The 21024-nt window shown below is 56.3% G+C and overlaps 1 protein-coding gene across 1 annotated transcript; it reads right to left on the reverse strand.

Annotated features, from left to right (window-relative positions):
* Nucleotides 1-2461: 2461 nt before the first annotated feature.
* On the reverse strand, nt 2462-3683 carry RNF223 (ring finger protein 223). The gene is made up of 2 exons (XM_009906784.2): nt 3632-3683; nt 2462-3309 (listed from the first exon to the last, which is right to left on the reverse strand). Exons 1-2 carry the CDS (start codon nt 3681-3683, stop codon nt 2462-2464), a joined length of 900 nt encoding a protein of 299 aa, XP_009905086.2.
* Between the last annotated feature and the right edge of the window lie 17341 nt (nt 3684-21024).

Consider the following 21024-nt stretch of genomic DNA (forward strand, 5'->3'; position numbering starts at 1 on the left):
CAGCAATTGATTTTGATGAGGCTGAAGGCCCTGAAGGTTGGATAAGACCTTTTAAGGTCATCAACCCAGCACCACCATGGCCACGAATCCATGCCCCAAGATGCCATTTCTACCTGGTTTTTGAACACCCCCCGGGGCTGGGGACTCCACCAGCTCCCTGGGCAGCCTCTGCCAACCCCTGACCACTCTTGGCAGCAAAGGAATCATTCCTTGTATCCAGCCTGAGCCTCTCCTGCTGCAACTTGAGGCCATTTCCTCTTGTCCTATCACTTGACCAACCCCAACCTCACGACTCCTTCTGCTCTTCCTGCTGCCTTTTCTGGTCCTGATTGGGAAGGTTCCTGGGAAGGCAGACTGGAAGCATCTTCCAGCCAGCCAGGAAGCAGCCCAAGATGAGAAGCCTGGGCAGCTTCTCCTTGTTTAGGTCAAATCAGGCCAAGCAGAGAGGGAAGTCCCACCTGGGACAACACTGCCTGGGTGGTGGCAAGTGTGAACCGACAGGATAGAGCTGGTGGTGTGCTCAGGATGGGGCAGCACTGGGACAGGCTGGGCATGGGCCAGGGTCACAGAATGCCAGGTTGGAAGGGGCCCCAGGGATCATCTGCTCCAAGCTTTCTGGGTGCTAGTGGAGCTGCACTGGTTCTGCTTGGACTGCAGAAGAAAATGCTTCCCCCTGAGGGCAGCTGGGCTTTGGAATCACCTCCCAAGGCAAGCTGAGGCTTAAAGCTGCCCAGGGTGGGGGGAGTCCACTGCTTCCCTTGGGAGATGATTCCAGTCTCTGACTGTTCTCAAGGGGAAACATCTTCTCCTGGAGTCCAGTGGGAATCTCCCCAGGAACAACTTGTCCCCATCCCTCCTTGTCCTCTCCACAGGACTCCTTGTGAAGAGGGAGTCTCCATCCTCCTGGCAGCCACCCTTTCACAGCACCATAGAATCAGTCAGGGTTGGAAGGGACCACAAGGATCAGCCAGTTCCAATCCCCCTGCCATGGACAGGGACACCCCACGCTAGATCAGGCTGCCCAGAGCCTCATCCAGCCTGGGCTTAAACACCTCCAGGGACGGTGCCCCAACCACCTCCCTGGACAACCCATTCCTCTGCTCATCCTCCTGGCCCTTCTCTGGACACCTTCCAGCACCTCCAGATCCCTCTTGCAATAGGGGCTCTGATTGGCTTTCTGGGCTGCAAGTGCACACTGAGAGCTCCTGCTGAGCTTCTCCTCCCCCAGCACCCCCAAGTCCCTCTCCTCAGGGCTGCTTTCCAGCCTGGATTTGTGCCTTCTCTTCTCCAGACTGAACAGCCCCAACTCTTTCAGTCCTTTGTGTGCTGGCCTGTGGTGAGAAGGTCTCCCCTGAGCCTTCTCTCCTCCAGCCTGGACAAACCCAGCTCTGCCTCAGCCTGTCCTCAGGGGGCAGGGCAGATGTGCCACCAGCCTGTACCTACCCTGAGCCGGGAGCACAGCTGGGCTCGGGCAGGGAGCCCCTCCAGCTGCAAGGGAGAAGGGAAAGGTGGAGCAGGGGCTACAAAGGGACACTTGGCATTGTACAAAAGATAATTTAATCCACACAGGGATGGTCCTTGCACACAACACTGTCCAACATCCACGGGTGTCTGAATAGAAAACCTTGAACTGGAGGGCGCCTTCGTCACGAAGGCTTCTGCTAATCACTGGCAGAAGGTCCCTGGCACGAAATAAGAGCAGGGTGGGTGAGCAGCTGCTGCTGACACATCGAGCTGGCAGAGGGGTTGAGCCTCTCCCCTTTTCCTGCCTGTGGGAAGCAGGACTGAAGGCTGCTGCGGCGCGATGTGCCTGGCGGAGCCCAGCCTGCGCTCAGAGGCCTTGTCCAGGGAGGGAGGAGAAGGTTTGAAGCATCTTCTTAAGAAGAAGAGGGGGAAACAGAGAGGAGAGTGGCTGCTGCCTTCCGTTCCGAAAGCTCCTCGGAACCCAGCAGGGGTAGGTCCGGGGCTGGCCAGCAGGAGGCAGCACTGACGCCTCCCAGAGGTTGGTTCCGAGCCTGCGCAGCGAGGCTGGTTCGCATCTCCTCCTCCAGCTTTGCCATGTCTCTGACCCTCCCGAGCCCAGCTCCTCCTAAGAATAATCCTGGAGATCCTTCCAGCTGGCCAGAGGAAGCCTTTATTCCCTCAGGGAGTCAGAGGAACTGCGCCTCCTGGCACCTGGGAGCCTGCCGAGGCTGAGCCCCGCTGGGGGCAAACGGTCCTGGCAGCCTGGCCCTTGCCTTCAGAGCTTCGGTTTCCATGGAGGGTTTGGCAGAAGGATCCTTGGAGCATCCCTGGCCTGCAGACAGCTTGGCAGGCAAGTGCTTCAGCAGAGCTCCCGGGGATGGATGCAGCTGGCCAAGGAGGAGCGTGGGGAGCGGGCCCTGGGGGTCTGCCAGCGAACCAAGGGATGCCAACAGGGGCAGCAGGTCCTGTGCCTGCCTCCCCAGGAGCTGCTGCAGGGCTACTGGAAAGGAGACTGTGTGCCAGGGGGTGCCACCGTGGTGGGCTTGGGGGAAAGGTACTCTGGCCTGCTCATGGCCACAGTCCTGGTGAAGCAGCGCAGGTTCCCTGTCTTGAGGGCGCACTGGACAGGCCAGAGGATGATGCAGAAGAGGATGATGATCAAGGCAGAGAGGAGGACGATGCGCTTCCAGTCGTCACACATGTCGCAGCGGGACAGCCTCCCGGCCAGCCCTGCGGGGGGCGCTTCCGAGCTCTCCGGCTTGCTCATGGCCACGTCGATGGAGACGCAGGAGTCCGGGTTCTCGGGGTCCTCAGACGACTGGCGGCAGCACAGCTTGGTCCCTTCCATCCAGAGCACCTTCTCCTGCTGGAGCTCAGGAGGCAGCGTGGCGAGCAGCTCCTTGCTGGTCTTGAGCGCCGGGGCTCCCTCCTGCGGGATGCTGGTCAGCTGCCTGCAGAAGGGGCAGGGCAGCTGGTCCTCGGGCTGGTTCGGGGGCAGCCCCGTGCTCAGGCGGGCCACGCACTCCAGGCAGAAGACGTGGGAGCACTGGAGCAGCTTGGGGGTCTTGAAGCTGTTGTCATAGGTGTTGAAGCAGATGGAGCACTCCACGGGGGAGGCTGGCTTGGGAGAGGCTGGGCTTGGAGAGCCTGGCTTGTCCACCGGGGACCTGGCCTTCCTCCTGCCGTCTCCTGGGGAGGTGACCACGATGGGGCTGATGGGGATGGGGATTTCAGCTGGAGAGGCAGGGACTGGGCTGGTGGGAGAGTCTGGCGTGCTGGAGTGCCACAGCTGGGTGAAGCACGACATGACGGTGCCCCGGGAGAGAAAGAGAGCCCTGGGAGACTCTAGGAGGGAAGAAAAGCACAGCCTTGATGTCTAAGCCCCATCACCAGCCCTGTGCTGAACCACCCCCCAAGGAATGAAGTGCAAGGTGGTGGCTTCCACTGCAGCCTGAGCCCGGAACAGATCCCCGCTAGAGGAGAGCGTCGGCTCAGGTAGCCTGCCGGAAGCTGCTGTACCCGAGGTGAAGTCCAACAACCTGGAAAGGAGCAAGGCAGCCAGCAGAGATCCAGCATCCAGCCAAAGCCTCTCCACCAGCACCACCACGGCGTGACAGATGGCTGCAGCCTCTCCCCCTCTGGCAGAGAGATGACGACAAGGACCTACCCCGGCTGGTGCTCCCCGACACCTGAGCAGGGAGGAGAGCAGAGGACTCCATGAGGTCAAGCAGGGACCTCGCTATGGCAGCCTATTAGTCTGGGAGGCACTCAGCTATTATGGTGACAGCATGGGCATGGCCTAAGAGACAGATAACACTGTTCAGTGGTGGAGGCAGCAGGGGGGTGGTGCTGAAGAGTCCCTTTGGTGTGCCTCCAAGTGTGGCTCTGCAGCCTGCCAGGCGAGCGAGGCACCACCCAAGGATGCTGCCTGGTTTTGTCTCTCCACAGTAGGATCATCACTGGAGCCTGAAAAGAGGAGATTCAGGCTGGAGATGAGGAAGAAATCCTTTCCAGGGAAGGTGAGGAGACACTGGAACAGGTTGCCCAGGGAGAGGCTGTGGATGTCCCCTCCCTGGAGGTGCTCAAGGCCAGGCTGGATGAGGCTTTGAGCAACCTGGGTGGTTGGTGTCCCAACCAAGGGTGGGAGGTGTCCCTGCCCCTGGCAGGGGGGTTGGAACTGGCTGAGCTTTAAGGTCCCTTCCAACCCAACCCATTCTGTGAATCTTGTGTCCCAGGAGCATCCAAAGGAGGTGAGGCAACCCCTTGCAGAGTTCCATCCTCCACCCCAAGCAGCAGGAGAAGCATCTCGGGTCACCATGACACGGCAATAAAAGCTCTGTTGAGGAAATGGCCTTGGTGCCAGAGCAAGGGGAATTCTCCACTGTTTCCTTGTTGTCCTGGTTTCCCTAGGGAAACAGACTTCTGCCCTGTCCCCCAGCCCTGGAGGAGTGCCAGCACAGCCCCAGCCTTGCTGCACGCTCCGTGAGCTGAGCTCTGCTGTGCCAGCAGCAGCCTCCAGCTGAGCAGCTCCCGCCCCACTGCCAGCAAACTGCTCTGCAGCTCCCCGCAGCCTCCTCAGCCAGCTCAGCAGCGCCTCAAATCCCACTTTTCCCAGGCTAGACATGCAGCTTCTCCTACCTTGTGATCCTCAAAGGCAGGAGCTCTCCTTGGCTGTGGAGCACTCTTGCCTGGATGCAAGCACTGAGCCGGAGGAGCTTCCCAGCCCCGGTGCTGCGTGCCTGGGGAGCATTGTTCTGGGGCTGTGTCACTGAACTAGCTGGGCTTGATTCTTTGGGCTGGGAGATTGAGCCATGACAAGCCAGAAATGTGGAGATTGCTGCTGTAATTATAGGTCTCCAGCCAGCCCAGCAGTGGCTCACCAGCATGGGCTGGAGAATCCTCCACAGAGCCACAGAATGAGGACCTTCAGCTCAGCCAGTCCGACCCTACCCCAACCATCTCCCTGCACACCCCACTAGCCAGACCCTGCCCCTGAGCTCCTCGGCAGGAAAGGCTTATTAAAGGCATCAGAAAGACCTCACATTGCACACATGATGCAAGAGGGAAGAGCTCTCCTCTCTCCCAGCACAGCTACCATTGCCAGGGCTGAACCCAGCTTCAACAGCCCTTTCCCCCCACCACCATCCTTCTCTTAATGCAAAAGAAGAGCCTCTCCCCAAGCCACCTTTTCACTCAGAGCTGCTCTGCACTTTCCAGCAAGCTGCAATAGAGTTCTTAATAGCCATTTTCCAGCCCCCCCCCCCCCCTGCCTGCAGACCACCCTGCAGCACAACCTGGCAGCTGCATGGCAAATGCAAGCCCAAGCTGGCACAGAGAGGAGGGAAACCTCTCTTTAGCACTTGTTAGGGTTTTCCTTTGGTCTTATTTCACCCAACCCTACTCTTTTGCAGAGTTCCATTCCCTATACTCTGGGGTTGGTTGGGGGTTGCTTTCCCCCCCCCCCCCCCGCAGTTCCTTGGAGTGTTTGGTAAGGACTGATGAGCAGCAGGGACCAGTGGCAGGAGGTAACCTCAGAAAGAGAGAGCCCTTTGCTTATGCAATCAGAGGTGAGTTCATAACCCAGGTGTAAAAGCTCTCCTGCTTGGGTTGCTGCAGGTTGTGATACAGCAGCAATATCAACAGCAGGATCTTGGCTGTAAACTGGAGGAAGTTTACTCACAAGAGTTGCTTCTAGCTGAGGACAGAAGCCTTTTTTTTTCACCACCACCCCCCTGCTCAAGATGGTTGTGGGCTCTGTGGATGCCCTTTTAGAGTCAGCATCTCGGGGTGATCACAGAATGGGTTGGGTTGGAGGGGGACCTTAAAGATCATAGAGGCACAGAAGGGGATGGGTTGGAAGGGACCTCAAGGATCAGCCAGTTCCAACCCCCCTGCCATGGGCAGGGACACCTCCCACCAGCCCAGGTGGCTCAAAGCCTCATCCAGCCTGGCCTTCAGCACCTCCATGGAGGGGACATCCACAACCTCCCTGGGCAGCCTGCTCCAGTGCCTCCCCACCCTCACTGGCAAGAATTTCTTCCTCATCTCCAGTCTAAATCTCCTACCTCTAACCCTTCATTTCCCCTCACCCTATCCCTACAAGCTCTTGCACAAAGTCCCTCTCATGTGTTCTCCAAGGAGTTGAGGTCAGTCATGAAGAGCAGGGCACAGGGTCAAGACTTTCAATCCATCCCCTGCCACACAGGGCAGGGCAGCCTGTGCCTGCTTCTTGTGTCTTTTGGTGTGATGCTCACAAAACCAACCTGGGGTTGGCAGCAGCTAAGGGAGGGATCTCTCCTGGGGGGAGCCAGGCTCTACAGCTGGACATCCTTTGGTGTGATGCTCACAAAACCAACCTGGGGTTGGGCAGCAGCTAAGGGAGGGATTTCTCCTGGGGGCAGCCAGGCTCTACAGCTGGAGATCCTTTGCTGTGGTGCTCACAAAACCAACCTGGGGTTGGGCAGCAGCTAAGGGAGGGATCTCTCCTGGGGGCAGCCAGGCTCTACAGCTGGAGATCCTTTGCTGTGGTGCTCACAAAACCAACCTGGGGTTGGGCAGCAGCTAAGGGAGGGATTTCTCCTGGGGGGAGCCAGGCTCTACAGCTGGAGATCCTTTGCTGTGATGCTCACAAAACCAACCTGGGGTTGGGCAGCAGCTAAGGGAGGGTTCTCTCCTGGGGGGAGCCAGGCTCTACAGCTGGAGAGTCCTGGTGAAGGCTTGCAGCATGGAAGCTCCATAAAATAAGGTAAAGTTTGGAGGGTTTGGGTTGGTTTTCTGTGGGGTTTTCAAGCTTCTTTTTCTTTAGCACCAACAAATCTCTTCAGCTGCTCAGACCTCCGTGGCCACACTGCATTTCCTCTGACCCCTCAGCCTTTTTTTCTCCCCCCTCTCCCTCCCCTTCCCTTTCTCCACTGCTTCCAGGATAAAAACCAAAGAGGACTATCAGTAAATAAAACCACTCAGGAGAGGCAGACACCACCCTAGGTTTAAAGCTAAGCAGTGGAGTCACTTCCTCCAGGCTCTAGAGGACTTCTTTCCACACCACCAAACAGAACACACAGGCAAGAGAGTGAAGCAGGCTGCTCCCTGCCAGTCCCCAGTGGCAGCTTGGCCTCGGAGGGATTGGAGTACACAGCAAGGCAAGAGGTGCACAGGGTGTTAAAGCCCATAAATACCTGTTCAAAGGGAAGCTTAGGAGGAGGAAAGCATCTTCTGGCCTCTTGATCTCTACCCCTGAAGAGCCTTCTCTCCAGAGGACCGCCTCAAGCTCAGGGTCTTTTGTATTTCCAAGCCGCTTGCTGCTCTTCCAGCTCCCCAGTGGCCTCCTGAGCCGTTCCCAAGCACGGCAAGACAAGTCACCTCCCCCAGCTGCCTGTCTCCAAGTGGCCCAGCTGCTGTAATTCAAGTATCTTTTATACCTTCCTGTCTGGAGGTGACTTTACCTGCTCCACCTGCCTTTCCCCATCACCACTGAATCACTCCCTCGGCTCCGAGCGCGCTCCCGCTCCAGCCGGTTCCTGTGACAAACAGGGCAGGCTGGAATGCTCCTGATAAGGAGCCTGTGCCTGCCCTGGGCAAGCAAAGGGGGAGAAATGTTTGTTTCTTCATCTTCCCTGAAGTGGGGAAGGCCACCTGCTCCCTGCTGACTTCTCTCACACTCCTTCCGCTGGCTTTGGGGGGCGGTGGTCGCTCCGAGGGCAGCCAGGCTGGGGAAGGGGCTGGAGAAGAGCAGCTGAGGGGCCTGGGAGTGTTTAGTCTGGGGAAAAGGTCTCCCCTCGGCTCCCTGAGAGGAGGTTGGAGCCAGGCAGGGCTTGGTCTCTTCCCTCTAGGTGATAGAATGAGATGCAATGGCCTGAAATTGCACCAGGCTTAGGCTGGACATTAGGAGCAATTCCTCTGCTGCAAGAGTGGGCAGGGATTGGAAGAGGCTGCCCAGGGAGGTGGTGGAGTCCCCATCCCTGGGGGTGTTCAAAACCACCTCGACAGGGAACTCTGGGACATGGTTGAGTGGGGAGGGTGGTGCTGGGGCAATGGTTGGACTGAGTGAATGACCTTGGAGGGCTTCTCCAACCTGAACCACTCTGTGATTCTAAGACCTGCTCTGGGTCAGGCTCTCACAGGGCAGCAAATCTCCTAAGAGGAAATGCCAGGACACCAAAACATGGCCTCTTCTTTCTCTTTGTCCTCTTAGTCCTTACAATCCCCTTGTTTCTCATTGTCCTCTTGTTTCTTTTTGCCCTCTTGTCCCTTATTTTCCTCTCCTTTCTTTTTGTTCTCATTGTCCTCCTGTCCCTTGTTGTCCTCTTGTATCTTTTTTTGCCCTCTTGTCACTTGTTTTCCTCTCCTTTCTTTTTGCCCTCTTGTTTCTCCTTGTCCTCTTGCTTCTTTTTTGCCCTCTTGTCCCTTCTTTTTCCCTCCTCTCTTTTTGCCCTCTTGTTTCTAATTGTCCTCTTGTCCCTTACTGTTCTCTCCCTTCTTTTTGCCCTCTTGTCCCTTATTTTCCTCTCCTTTCTTTTTGCCCTCCTGTTTCTAATTGTCCTCCTGTCCCTTCTTTTCCTCTCCTTTCTTTTTGCCCTCTTGCTTCTTTTTTGCCCTCTTGTCCCTTCTTTCCCTCTCCTGTCTTTTTGCCCTCTTGTCACTTGTTTTCCTCCCCTTTCTTTTTGCCCTCTTGTTTCTTCTTGTCCCCTTGTTCCTTATTATCCTCTGATGCCTTCCTGGAGAACAAATCCTTTCCAAGTGCCTTAGCTGAATGGCAGAAGCAAATCTCTGGCAGTCAAATTTGCAGTGATGGGTTGAGAAAAACCACCTCCCCCTCACCCCCCAAATTATTGCAAGAGAAGCTGAAGTCTGCAAGCTGCTTGGAAATGAATTGAACCACTCCATGCAATGCTCTATCTGCTTCAAGCTCCTGCACAATGCTCCAGATTAATCCTGCATGGATTTCCTAGGGAGAAGGCATTCAATCCTTTGCAGCTCTTGGCAGCAATTGGCTCAGAGGAAATGATACTGGACTTGCAAAGCTCTAGTGGCTCACAGGCCATCAGCCCACGAGGCAGAAAGGAAGCAGCAAGACATTTACACTCAGGTGCAGATGGGGGTGGGCAAGCTGAGGCCTCCCTGGGTGCAAATGATGCTTTCCTTTGTCCAGGTTCTCCAAGAGCCAGCACAGGGTGGTTGTGGATCTTTTATTTTAAGGGTGGTATCAAAGAGTCCCTTCCTTAAGCAGGGTTGAGAAACCTGCTCTGAACATACAGAGAAGTGTCTTCATCTGGTGGGACAGGAGAAGGAGGCAAGCAGGGACCTGGTGGGACAGGAGAAGGAGGCAGGCAGGGACCTGGTGGGACAGGAGAAGGAGGCAGGCAGGGACCTGGTGGGACAGGAGAAGGAGGCAGGCAGGGACCTGGTGGGACACAGAGAACCACAGACTAGAGTTGAACTTGGTGAGCTTAAAGGTCCCTTCCAACCAAAACAATTCTATGTCTTTGTGGCTTTTGTGACAGTCAGATGCAACTCTCTTTGGTTTCCACACTTGGCTTCCCCAGGTCACACTTGGTTCCCACACTTGGCTTCTCCAGGTCACAGTTGGCTTCCACACTTGGCTTCCCCAGGTCACACTTGGCTTTTCCAGATCACATTTGTCTTCTCCAGGTCATGTTTGCCTTCCACATTTGGCTTCTCCAGGTCACATTTGGCTTTTCCAGATCATAGTTGTCTTCTCCAGGTCACATTTGGTTGTCACATTTGGCTTCTCCAGATCACATTTGGCTTCTCCAGGTCTCATTTGGTTTCCACACTTGGCTTCCCCAGGTCACACTTGGCTTCTCCAGGTCACGTTTGCCTTCCACATTTGGCTTTTCCAGATCACATTTGTCTTCTCCAGGTCACATTTGGTTGTCACATTTGGCTTCTCCAAGTCACACTTGGCTTCTCCAGGTCACACTTGGCTTCCACATTTGCCTTCTCCAGGTATGTTTGGCTTCTCCAGATCACATTTGTCTCCTCCAGGTCATGTTTGCCTTCCACACTTGGCTCCTCCAGGTCACACTTGGCTCCTCCAGGTCACACTTGGCTCCTCCAGGTCACACTTGGCTCCTCCAGGTCACACTTGGCTCCTCCAGGTCACACTTGGCTTCCACATTTGCCTTCTCCAGGTATATTTGGCTTCTCCAGATCACATTTGTCTTCTCCAGGTCACGTTTGCCTTCCACATCTGGCTTTTCCAGGTCCCATTTGGTTTCCACATTCCCTTCCACTCTTCTTTAGGTTTAGTTTTAGTGAGCTGAAATCCAAAAGGAGGCTGGGGGGGGTGTGTGGGGTGTGTGTGGAAAACCCAACCCCCAACCAAACCTCAGTGTTGAAATGAGCATTTAAAATCAATTTCACAGCCTTCAAATCAAGTCAGGCTTGAACTCAGTTTTAGGCTGAAGTCTAAAGTTATCTGATCACTCAGGCTGCCCAGAGAGGTTGTGGAGTCTCCTTCTCTGGGGACATTCCAAACCCAACTGGATGTGTTCCTGTGTGACCTGCTCTAGCAGGGGGGGGTTGAGCTGGGTGATCTCTCAAGGTCCCTTCCAACAGCAGCTGGAAGGATCTGGTCTAGAGCATTGTGGATCACAATGAGCATTGTGGATCACAATCTAGAACCAGGGAGTGCTAAGGCTTGGAAGGGACCCCTGGGAGATCCATTTAATCCAACTCCACTTTGCTCAAGGCAAACAGCTCAGTAAGGGATGCAGGTTGAGACTCAACTTGGCCAGATGTGCACCTCAGGGGAGGGCAAACACACCATGGGGACACCAAACCGTGGTCTAGGCTGAGCAGGGAGCACTCCCCTCTCTATTTATGCTGCTGTGGAGGGAGGAGGGAGGCTGGGAGCAAACCCTGCCTGCAGCTGACACAGCAGCAGAGCTGATGAATGGATGGGAATCAGATTGTTTAAGGTCTTGCTCACTGAGTCACTTGCACGAGCACTTGGGGAAACTGAGCTCCAAATAACCCCTGGTCCAGTAGTATCCTGGGGGGTGATCTGTTCAGCAGCACACTGAGGGGTGGAAGTCCTTGGGTTTTGGGGAGCAAGGGGAACAGGGCTGGGGAGGAGCAGCTGAGGGAGCTGGGGGTGTTTAGTCTGGAGAAAAGGAGGCTGAGGGAAGACCTCATTGCTCTCTGCAGCTCCCTGAAAGGAGGCTAGAGCCAGGTGGGGCTTGGTCTCTTCTCCCAAGGAACAAGGGATAGGATGAAAGAAATGGCCTCAAGTTGCACCAGGGGAGGTTTAGGTTGGCGATTAGGAGCAGTTTCTTTGCTGCAAGAGTGGTCAGGGGTTGGAACAGGCTGCCCAGGGGGGTGCTGGAGTCCCCATCCCTGGAGGTGTTCAAGAGCCCTGTGGCCATGGCCCTTGGGGCCAGGGTTTCGTGGCCATGGGGGCCTTAGGTGAGTGGCTGGACTGGGTGACCTGAGAGAGCTTTCCCACCCAGGACAACGCTGTGTTGCTGTGTTTCTGTCTAGCTGAGACCCTCTCCCCTGGCAGCAGCACTGACCCACTCTCTGCTCCTGCTCTCAGGTCAGACACAGGCACCCCTGGAGCCCCCTGCCAGGCCCAGGACTGCTGAGCTGCAGCCCACTGCCCTCCCCCCAGAGCTTTGCCCTCTCTGAGGCTGCTTCCCCATCAGCCTCAAGGTGAGTGCTGCCTGCAGTGGGTCGAGTCCAACCCGAGAGCCTGGGGCAAGCTGGGCTGCCCTACACACTCCTCCCTCGGTGAGGATGTGCTGAGCGTGCTGAGCCCCAGCACCGCGGCAGGATGACGAGCAGGGCAGGGCTCCCAGGAGCTAGGGGGAGGCTGCTTGTTAGTTTTACCTGCAGCTCAGAGGAGCAGACTGAGCGTGCCAGGAGCTGCAGCTGGCCTTGGGTGGATCCCAGAGGCTGGGGAGCAAGCAGCTGCGGGAGCACCCTCCGTGGTGTTTGCCCTTAAAGGAGCAGTGGCACTGAGGAGAGGCAGTGGCTTCGTTAGCACAGAGATTTCCTTGCTCCTGCCTTCCATCTGCACACCTCAGGGGCTTCCCAGAGGTGTGCTCTGAGGCCAGCTGAAGTGTTTGCAAACAGCAGCCTGAAAAAAATCCCTGCTCTGGGTTGATCTTTCTTCTGCCTGGCCATGCAGGCACGAAGGTGGTGATGTGACTGGGAGGCTGGGGTGAGATGTAGGAGATGCAAACCTCCAGCAGAAGCACCGTGGCAGCACACTTCATTTCCATGGACTCCTGTGGCTCATGGCCTAGGTCATAGAGTCACAGAGTGGAGTCAATGGTTTGGGTTGGAAAAGACCTTTAAGACCATGGAGTCCAACCAGGGTCTGCCTCTGCCAAACCTGGTGCCAAACCAGGAGCACCACATTCCAGGCAAATGAAGGGAAAGGAGATGTGGAACACCCCCACCCCACCCTCTGATCAGAGATCAGAGAGAAGACAGCTAACCCCCCAAGCCAAGACCATGACCTTCAGTTGAGATGATCCTGAGCCTCTCTGCTGCGTCTCACAGAACCCCAGCAGCATTTGGGTTGGAAAAGACCTTTGAGATCATCCAGCCCAACCATTCTCTACCTAGGCTGGGGCTAAACCAGGGCCCTTGGAAACACCTCCAAGGATGGGGATTCAGCCACCTCCCTGGGCAGCCTGTGCCAGGCTTTGAGAGCCCTTTCAGTCAAGAACTTCCTTCCAATATCCAACCTCAACCTCCTCTTGAAGGGAAGAGAAGAGAAGCCAAGAGAAGAGAATTAACCAGGATAGGATAGGAGAGAAGAGGATAGGATAGCTCAATCATGAGGAGAGGCTGAGGGAGCTGGGGTTGCTTAGCCTGCAGAAGAGGAGGCTCAGGGGAGACCTTCTTGCTCTCTCCAACTCCCTGAAGGGAGGTTGTAGCCAGCTGGGGGTTGGGCTTTTCTCCCAGGCAAGCAGCACCAGAAGAAGAGGACACAGTCTCAAGCTGTGCCAGGGGAGGTTTAGGCTGGAGGTGAGGAAGAAGTTCTTCCCAGCAAGAGAGATTGGCCATTGGGATGTGCTGCCCAGGGAGGTGGTGGAGTCCCCATTCCTGGAGGTGTTTAGGAGGGGACTTGATGGGGTGCTTGGTGCCATGGTTTGGTTGATTAGATGGTGTTGGGTGATAGGTTGGACTTGATGGTCTTGAAGGTCTTTTCCAACCTGGTCCATCCCATCCCATCCCATCCAGAGTCAGGAGGCCCTGATGCTCCGTGCAAGCACCGCTCCAGGCTGGTAAACAGCCCCATTAAGTGCTGCCTCCCATGCTGGCTCATGGAGCTCTTTCCTTTGCCTGCCTTCACGTGCAGCTGGCTGCCTCCCCCAGGTGCTCCCTTGGGAAGTCTTATCATTGCTGCTGTGGTTTGCACCCAGGGCTAGCCTGGGCTGTTGAAATTCCAGCGCCTGGATTATGTCCTGTCAGCAGCGAGCCTGCCTTGAGTCATCAGATAAAGCTGGATGGGAACTCACTGTGGGCTACTTCTGCTCTAATTGTGTTTTTATCCTCCCTCTAGCTGTTCCTATCAGGCAATCTCGAGCCACTTCCCAGGCAGGGTGATCCAAGCCTTCCAGTAACTGCTGCTCCTCAAGGAGGTTATCTCCTTTTTACAGCCCAGGAAGTTGCTTGGGGTTGTTGTCTTGCTTTGTGGTGTCGTGGGGGAAGCTCAAGGCAGCCCTTCAGCAAGGCTGCTCTGACCTCTGTGCCAGCAGCAATGCCTGGAAAGGTTGCTGCCCCTTATCATGGCAGAGTTGAGCTGCTGGGGGAGGAGGAAAAGGGCCTGGGGGAGGCGGCGGTGGAACGGGAAACGCCGGCGGAGCTGCGCGGTGCCAAGACACAGCCTGATAAGGTGGCTTGATAAGGTGGCTTGGGGCAGCCTGGAAGAGAGGCTGCTCCAGTTAGATAGAGCCATGGATTGTAACCCCTCAGGTGACTCCCTGAAGTGATTCCCAAGCCCAAGTTCTGGAGCCACGTGCTCCTGGAGAAGAGGAGGCTCAGGGGAGACCTTCTTGCTGTCCACAGCTCCCTGAAAGGAGGCTGTAGCCAGGTGGGGGTTGGTCTCCTCTGCCAGGCACCCAGCACCAGAACAAGAGGATGCAGGCTCAAGCTGTGCCAGGGGAGGTTCAGGCTGGATGTTAGGAAGAAGTTCTTCCCAGCAAGAGAGATTGGCCCTTGGGATGTGCTGCCCAGGGTCGATGTCCCCGGAGGTGTTGAAGCAAAGCCTGGATGAGGCACTCAGTGCCATGGTCTGGTTGGTTAGTTAGGGCTGGGTGAGCAGTTGGACTTGCTGATCTTGGAGGTCTCTTCCAACCTGGCTGATGCTGGGAGCTGAATCTCATTCAAACACTGGCTCCACCCCAGCACCTTGCCTGGGAGCTGCTCTTCACTTCCTGTAGTCCCCAGGCAAGCAGCATCATCAGATAATCACTCCAAGGTGCAGGTGCCACACAGCAATCTTCCTGATACTCTGGAACTCAGGTGACTGTGAGTCCCCAGTGGCTTCAGGGCCTGTGATTCAGCCACCCATGGCTGGCTTCTCAAATAGCAAGGATGGCAACCATTCCCTGGGCATAAGGTCAGGTCTGCTTTGCCAGCAGGAGCAAGTGATTTGGAGCAGCCGTGGCTAAAGTGTGGTCTGTAGAGCACTGCTGATCCATGGCACCATGCCTGGGAGACTGTTGGCTTTCCCAGTGGCCAGGCTGCTTCAGGAGTGGCTTGCAAGGAAAGTTTGATAGCAATCATAGGATGGTAGAGGTTGGAAGGGAGCTCTGAAGGCCCAGAGCAGGTCAGACAGGGACACAGCCAGGTGGGTTTGCAAGGTCTCCCAGAGGAGGAGACTCCACAAGCTGTCACTCTCAGTCATCAGTGGCTCAAAGGAAGAGTAAACCACAGCAGCACTAAGGTCCTTGGAAGCATTCAGTGAGGGTGGCAGTCCTTTCAGCTGAGGTGATGCCACCAGTGTGGCCCATGAGAGGAGTGGACCTGCTTGAAAGGATGCTGGATGCTCCCAAGAGCTGCAGCGTACTTCTGACGCTGTGAGTGGCTGCAGTGCAGCTGGAGTTGAGAGGGAGTGCAGGTAAACAGGTTGCCCAGGGAGGTGCTTGAGGCTTCATCCCTGGAGATACTCAAGGTGAGGCTCCACAGGGCTCTGGGCAACCTGATCTGGTGGAGGATGTCCCTTGCTGACTGCAGAGGGGGTTGGGTTAGATCACCTTTGGAGGTCCCTTTCAACCCAGACCATTGTATGATTCTGAAGTGCATGGGAAGCATAATAACCTCTCCTGAAGCAGAAATGGGATCCTCTGGGAATAATGAATACAGAATTAACCAGGTTGGAAAAGGCCTTTGAGATCATCCAGTCCAACCTATCACCCAGCACCATCTGATCAACTAAACCCTGGCACCAAGTGCCAGGTCTCTCCTTGAACACTTCCAGGGATGGGGACTCCACCACCTCCCTGGGCAGCACATCCCAAGGGCCAATCTCTCTTGCTGGGAAGAACTTCTTCTTCACCTGCAGCCTAAACCTCCCCTGGCACAGCTTGAGACCGTGTCCTCTTGTTCTGGTGCTGCTTGCCTGGGAGAAGAGACCAACCCCCACCTGGCTACAAACTCAGGGAGTTGTAGAGAGCAAGAAGGTCTCCCCTGAGCCTCCTCTTCTGCAGGCTAAGCAACCCCAGCTCCCTCAGCCTCTCCTCATGACTGAACTGTTGAAGCTTTCAGTTGGCAGCCCCTTCCCACCTGCACCTCTCCCCATTTCACCCCTAAAGCATCACCCCCTACCAACCGTCTCAGGAGGCTTTGTAATGAAAAAAAGAGCCAGACAAAGAGGAGATTATTTCTAGCAGCAGCTACCAACTGCTCGAGGAAATGACCAAGAGGCAGCTGCAGCTGAGGGGTGCCCTCGGCAGGGCTGGAGGAGCAGGGGAGGTGGCAGCAGAGGCAGGGAGGAGGGCAGCGCCGGCAGGTTCTCACCGCCACGTCGCTAATTGCTGCCCTGCTCGCCCCCGGGAGCTGATCTTCCGGCGGCCTTACTCACTTCCCGGCCCGGTGCGGTGGCAGAACGGGCTCGGGAAATGGTTTGTGATGTCAGAGCCGAGCGGCGAACGGCCGCGGGGCCGCCTTGCTTCTCCTCCCCGGGGACCTCTCCCGCCGGCACCGAGCCCTCTGCTGGCTGCCTTCTCCCTTTCCCTGGGACGTTTCCCAGCTTCACCTTCCAGCGGGGCAGGAAGCAATTCTTCCTCAGCCAGCTCTTTTCCCCCCTCCCTCTTTCTTTCTTCTTCTAAATCTCACCTTACCCCAGCTGACTTTATTCCCTTCTCATTTCCATCGGGGATCTGGTTTGGACTCGATGATCCTCGAGGTCTCTTCCAACCTTAGTGACACTGTGATACTCCAACCACCCAGCTCAGTCACTTGCTTGCCTCTGGAGCAGTTTGCCTGTTGGAGGAGGTGATTCCATCATGGAATCAAGCTGAAACTCCCTGTTCACAAGCAGAGATGGCACTGAAGAAGACATTTGTAGGACCAGGAACACTTTCATTCGATTTAGGGTGGTGGTTTGCTTGGTAATGAGCATCTAACCACTGCTTGGTGCCAGGGTTTAGTTGATCAGATGGTGTTGGGTGATAGGTTGGACTGGATGATCTCAAAGGTCCCTTCCATCCTATGCCCTTCCATCCTATGCCCTTCCATCCTATGCCCTTCCATGTCCCTGAATGTGCTGGAAGGTGTCCAGAGAAGGGCAACAAAGCTGGGGAGGGGTCTGGAGCACAGCCCTGGGAGGAGAGGCTGAGGGAGCTGGGGTTGCTTAGCCTGCAGAAGAGGAGGCTCAGGGGAGACCTTCTTGCTCTCTCCAACTCTCTGAAGGGAGGTTGTAGCCAGCTGGGGGTTGGTCTCTTTTCCCAGGCACCCAGCACCAGAACAAGAGGCCACAGTCTCAAGCTGTGCCAGGGGAGGTTTAGGCTGGAGGTGAGGAAGGAGTTCTTCATAGGAAGAGAGATTGGCCCTTGGGATGTGCTGCCCAGGGAGGTGGTGGAGTCCCCATCCCTGGAGGTGTTTAGGAAGAGCCTGGATGTGGCACTTGGTGCTATGGTTTAGCTGATCAGATGGTGCTGGTCTTTTCCAACCTGGTTAATTCTCTTCTCTCCTATCCTCTCCTCTCCTATTTTCCCCAACATAAAGGAGATTTGCCTTTCCTTTTCTTGCTTTTTATTTCCCTCTCTCTCTCTTTCTTTTCTCTAATGGAGAAGCCTCCAACAAAATCTATTGCAACATTTATCTCTTTCCCCCCCTTTCCCCCCTCCCTCTGCTGCATCCTCCTTCCTTTTGAGCATCATTCCCATTTACTCTAACTGCTCTGGAGCCGGCTCAGATGACATCCAGCTGCCTCCTTCAGCCAAGCATTGCTGCTCCTTTCCCCTGCCAGCCGTTGGTGCGCTCAGAGCTTGCTGAGCTGATGGGGAGGACTCACAGCCCTGGCAGCAGAGTGCCTCGTCATCCAGACAAGGTCTTGCTGCCTGCTGGGTGGGCTGGCTGCTGCTGCTGCACCGCTTCACCCGCTGGAAAGGAATGGATGGAGCGTTGACAGCAGAGCCGGGTCGCCTCCACAGCTTGGCTTGAAAGCCCGGAACGTCCTGCTCGGTCTCGTTATTGAGTGACAAAGGGGCAGGGGGGGGGCAGCAGGTTTCCTTTGGGTGCCGGCAGGTGGTGAGCTCCAAGCCCCGCAGCAAGCCTTGGGTCTGGCCCCGTCCTGAGAGCTCCCAGCGAAAGGGAAAGGGAAAGGGAAAGCTGCCGGGCGCAGGAGCTGCCAGCTGCGACACCGCAGGCTCCAGGCAGCTTTTGTTTAGGAAGTTCCTTTGTGCTGGGAGCTTTGATTCCCAGACTCTGAGCTCCCATTCACCTCCCCCAAAGCGTCCATCCCCCTCCAGGAAACAAGACCACAACTCCCTTCTGCTTTGGTTTCTTTGGCTTTAGGACGAGGTGCGGCTGGCTGTAGGAGAGCTGCTTGGCACCTGCAAGCTACTGCCGCCCTGGAAGTGTCCTCCTGAGCCCGGCAGCCTCCGGCAAGCAGGAGATGATGACAAGTGCCCGGCTTGGAGCAGTCTGCAGCCTGGATTTTACAGCCATGAGTGGGTGCCTGGGAGGAAAAGAAGTCGCTGCTTCCTCTGCTCACATCCTGTCGGCTGAGAGGATGCTGTGGGCAAAGCCCACACCGGGTGCCTCCTCCCTCCCGCGGCCCCAGGTGATGGGGAAGGAATGCTGTGGTAGGAACGGAGGAGCAGACTGCTTTAGGGGGGGTGGAGCTGAGGTTCCCAGCTGGCTGTGCTGGGGCAGGATGGGGGAAAAGCCACCACACAGTGCCCAACTGGAGCCCCTGTGGAGCCTTGGGCACAGAAGAGCTTTGTCAGAGCCCTGGGTGGGACATAACTTCTCCATCCCTCATCCATTTTTTTTTGCCTGGAGGCAAAAATGCTGCAAGGACCCGGGGGGGGGGGGGTGAGCAGTTGGGGTCATGGCCTGAAGGGTTAGACCCACAGCTTCAGAAGCTGGCAGCTCAGGTCCTCCCCTCCTTGAACTGCATTTGTCATAGCCTTGGTTGTGCTCTTCCCTGGCTCTGGTGATTTACTTTGCCTTGCAGGATCTTTGCTCCCCTTCAGGTACTCCCCTGGTAGGTACTCAGTACCTGGTAGTATGACCAGGTACTCACCTGGTACTCCCCCTCAGGTACTCCCCAGGGTCTGAGAGTCTTCTTTTGGGGGGTTTATTTGACTTATTTCTTTGTATCTGGAGTGGACCAAGCAGGGTTTGTATTTAGTGTGAACCTGTTTGGGCTCCCCAGCTCAAGGGAGGCAGGGATCCACAGGAGAGAGCTCACCAGAGAGCTCTGAGGAGGATGCAGGGACTTGAGCATCCCTCCTGTGAAGGAATGCTGAGAGCCCTGGGGCTGTTTAGTGTGCAGAGAGGGCTGAGAGGGGATCTGAGCAATGCCTGTCAACATCTGAGGGGGCAAGAGGAAGGTGCCAGGCTCTTTGGTGCTGCCCACTGACAGGACAAGGAACTGTTGGTACAAGCTGGAAGCCAGCAGGTTCCACCTCAGCATGAGGAGGAACTTTGCTGTGAGGGTGCTGGTGCCCTGGAGCAAGCTGCCCAGAGAGGCTGTGGAGGTTCCTTCCCTGCAGACTCTCCAGTCCTGCCTGGATGTGTTCCTGTGTGGCCTGTCCTGGGTGATGCTGCTCTGGCAGGGCAGCTGGACTGGATCATCTCTGGAGGTTCCTTCCAGGCCTCACCATTCTGTGATTTAAGCAGTGCTGCATGATGTGAAGGTGCTTGTGGACCCAGCAAGCTGGCAGCATCACTCCCAGCCCTTGTCCCAAGTCCCTCCCCAGCTCTCCTGTAGCCCCCTTCAGCTGCTGGCAGGCTGCTCAAGGTCTCCCTGGAGCTTTCTCTCTGGGAAGAAGAAGAATCATAGAATCAATAAGGTTGGAAAAGACCTCAAAGATCAAGTCCAACCTATCACCCAACACCTCCTGACTACTAAACCATGGCACCAAGTGCCACATCCACTCCACTCTTGAACACCTGCAGGCATGGGGACTCCACCACCTCCCTGGGCAGCACACCCCAATGGCTGCACAGCCCCAGCTCCCTCAGCCTTTGTCCATAGGGAAGGCTCTGCAGCCCTCTGATCATCTTTGTGACCTCCTCTGGACCCTCCCCAGCAGCTCCAGGTCCTTCTTTTGGTGTGGGCACCAGAACTGGAGGCAGTGCTGCAGGTGGGGGTCTGAGCAGAGCAGAGCAGAGGGGCAGAATCCCCTCCCTGTGCTGCTGCTCTGGATGCAGCCCAGGACAGGGTTGGCCTTCTGCTTGCTTTCTCTTTTGTCCATGGGGTGAAGACAGGAGGTTGCTAATCAAGTGCTGGAAGATCAGCCTGGAGAAAGTGAGTGGTAATTACAACCTGGATGCCCATTACTGCCTCAGCTGGCAGGCTGGGAGCTGCAGGCTGGGAGCTGCTGGTGAATTTGCTCTGCTGGAAGCTGTGCCACACAGCAAAGTCTTGGAGAAGGTAGAGGGAAAGGTTGCCTCAGACAGAATGCCTGGGTCTGGGGTGTGGATGTGGCAGCAGACTGCCCAGGCTCTGGCAGCTCCTCTTGCTGTGAGCTGAACCAACTCAAATCAAACCAGGAGTTCAGAGGCTGCCAATGGATTTCCCTTCCTTAGGCAAGGCAGCAGCTTCCAGCTGAATCTGTGGCAAAGCCTGGCAGTGCTGGAGGGGAGGGGAGGGGAGGGGAGGGGAGGGGAGAGGGAGGAGAGGGGAGGGAGAGGGAGGAGAGGAGAGGAGAGGAGAGGAGAGGAGAGGAGAGGAGAGGAGAGGAGAGGAGAGGAGAGGAGAGGAGAGGAGAGGAGAGGAGAGGAGAGGAGAGGAGAGACCTTTGAGATCATCAAGTCCAACCTATCACCCTGTGCCAGCACTGCCTCCAGTTCTGGTGCCCACAGCATAAGAATCACAGAATCACCAAGGTTGGAAGTTCAGCCTGGAGAAGGCTCCAGGGAGACCCTGAGCAGCCTGCCAGGACCTGCCAGGGGTGATGCTGTCATCCTCTGAAGCATCCCTCAAGAACAAAACAGGGAGAGCAGCAGCACAGGGAGGGGATTCTGCCCCTCTGCTGCAGCTGGGGTCTGAGCAGAGCAGAGCACTGCCTCCACCTCTGGTGCCCACAGCATAAGAAGGACCTGGAGCTGCAGGAGGAGGTCACAAAGACGATCAGAGGGTTGGAGACCCTGCCCTGTGAGGCCAGGCTGAGGGAACTGGGGCTGCTCAGCCTGGAGAAGGCTCCAGGGAGACCTTGAGCAGCCTGCCAGGACCTGCCAGGGGTGATGTTGTCATCCTCTGAAGCATCCCTCAAGAAAAACACCCTCTGGGAAGGGCTTCCTTTCATAAAAGCGGTGAAACAAGCCCCTAATAAAGGAGCCAGGCTCACCCCTCCCTCCGCAGCTCCTTGCGTGCCTTCGGGAGTATGCTGTGAATTTCCTGGCTGC

Source organism: Dryobates pubescens, chromosome 33 (genome assembly GCF_014839835.1).
Source record: "Dryobates pubescens isolate bDryPub1 chromosome 33, bDryPub1.pri, whole genome shotgun sequence".
Lineage (NCBI taxonomy): Eukaryota > Metazoa > Chordata > Aves > Piciformes > Picidae > Dryobates > Dryobates pubescens.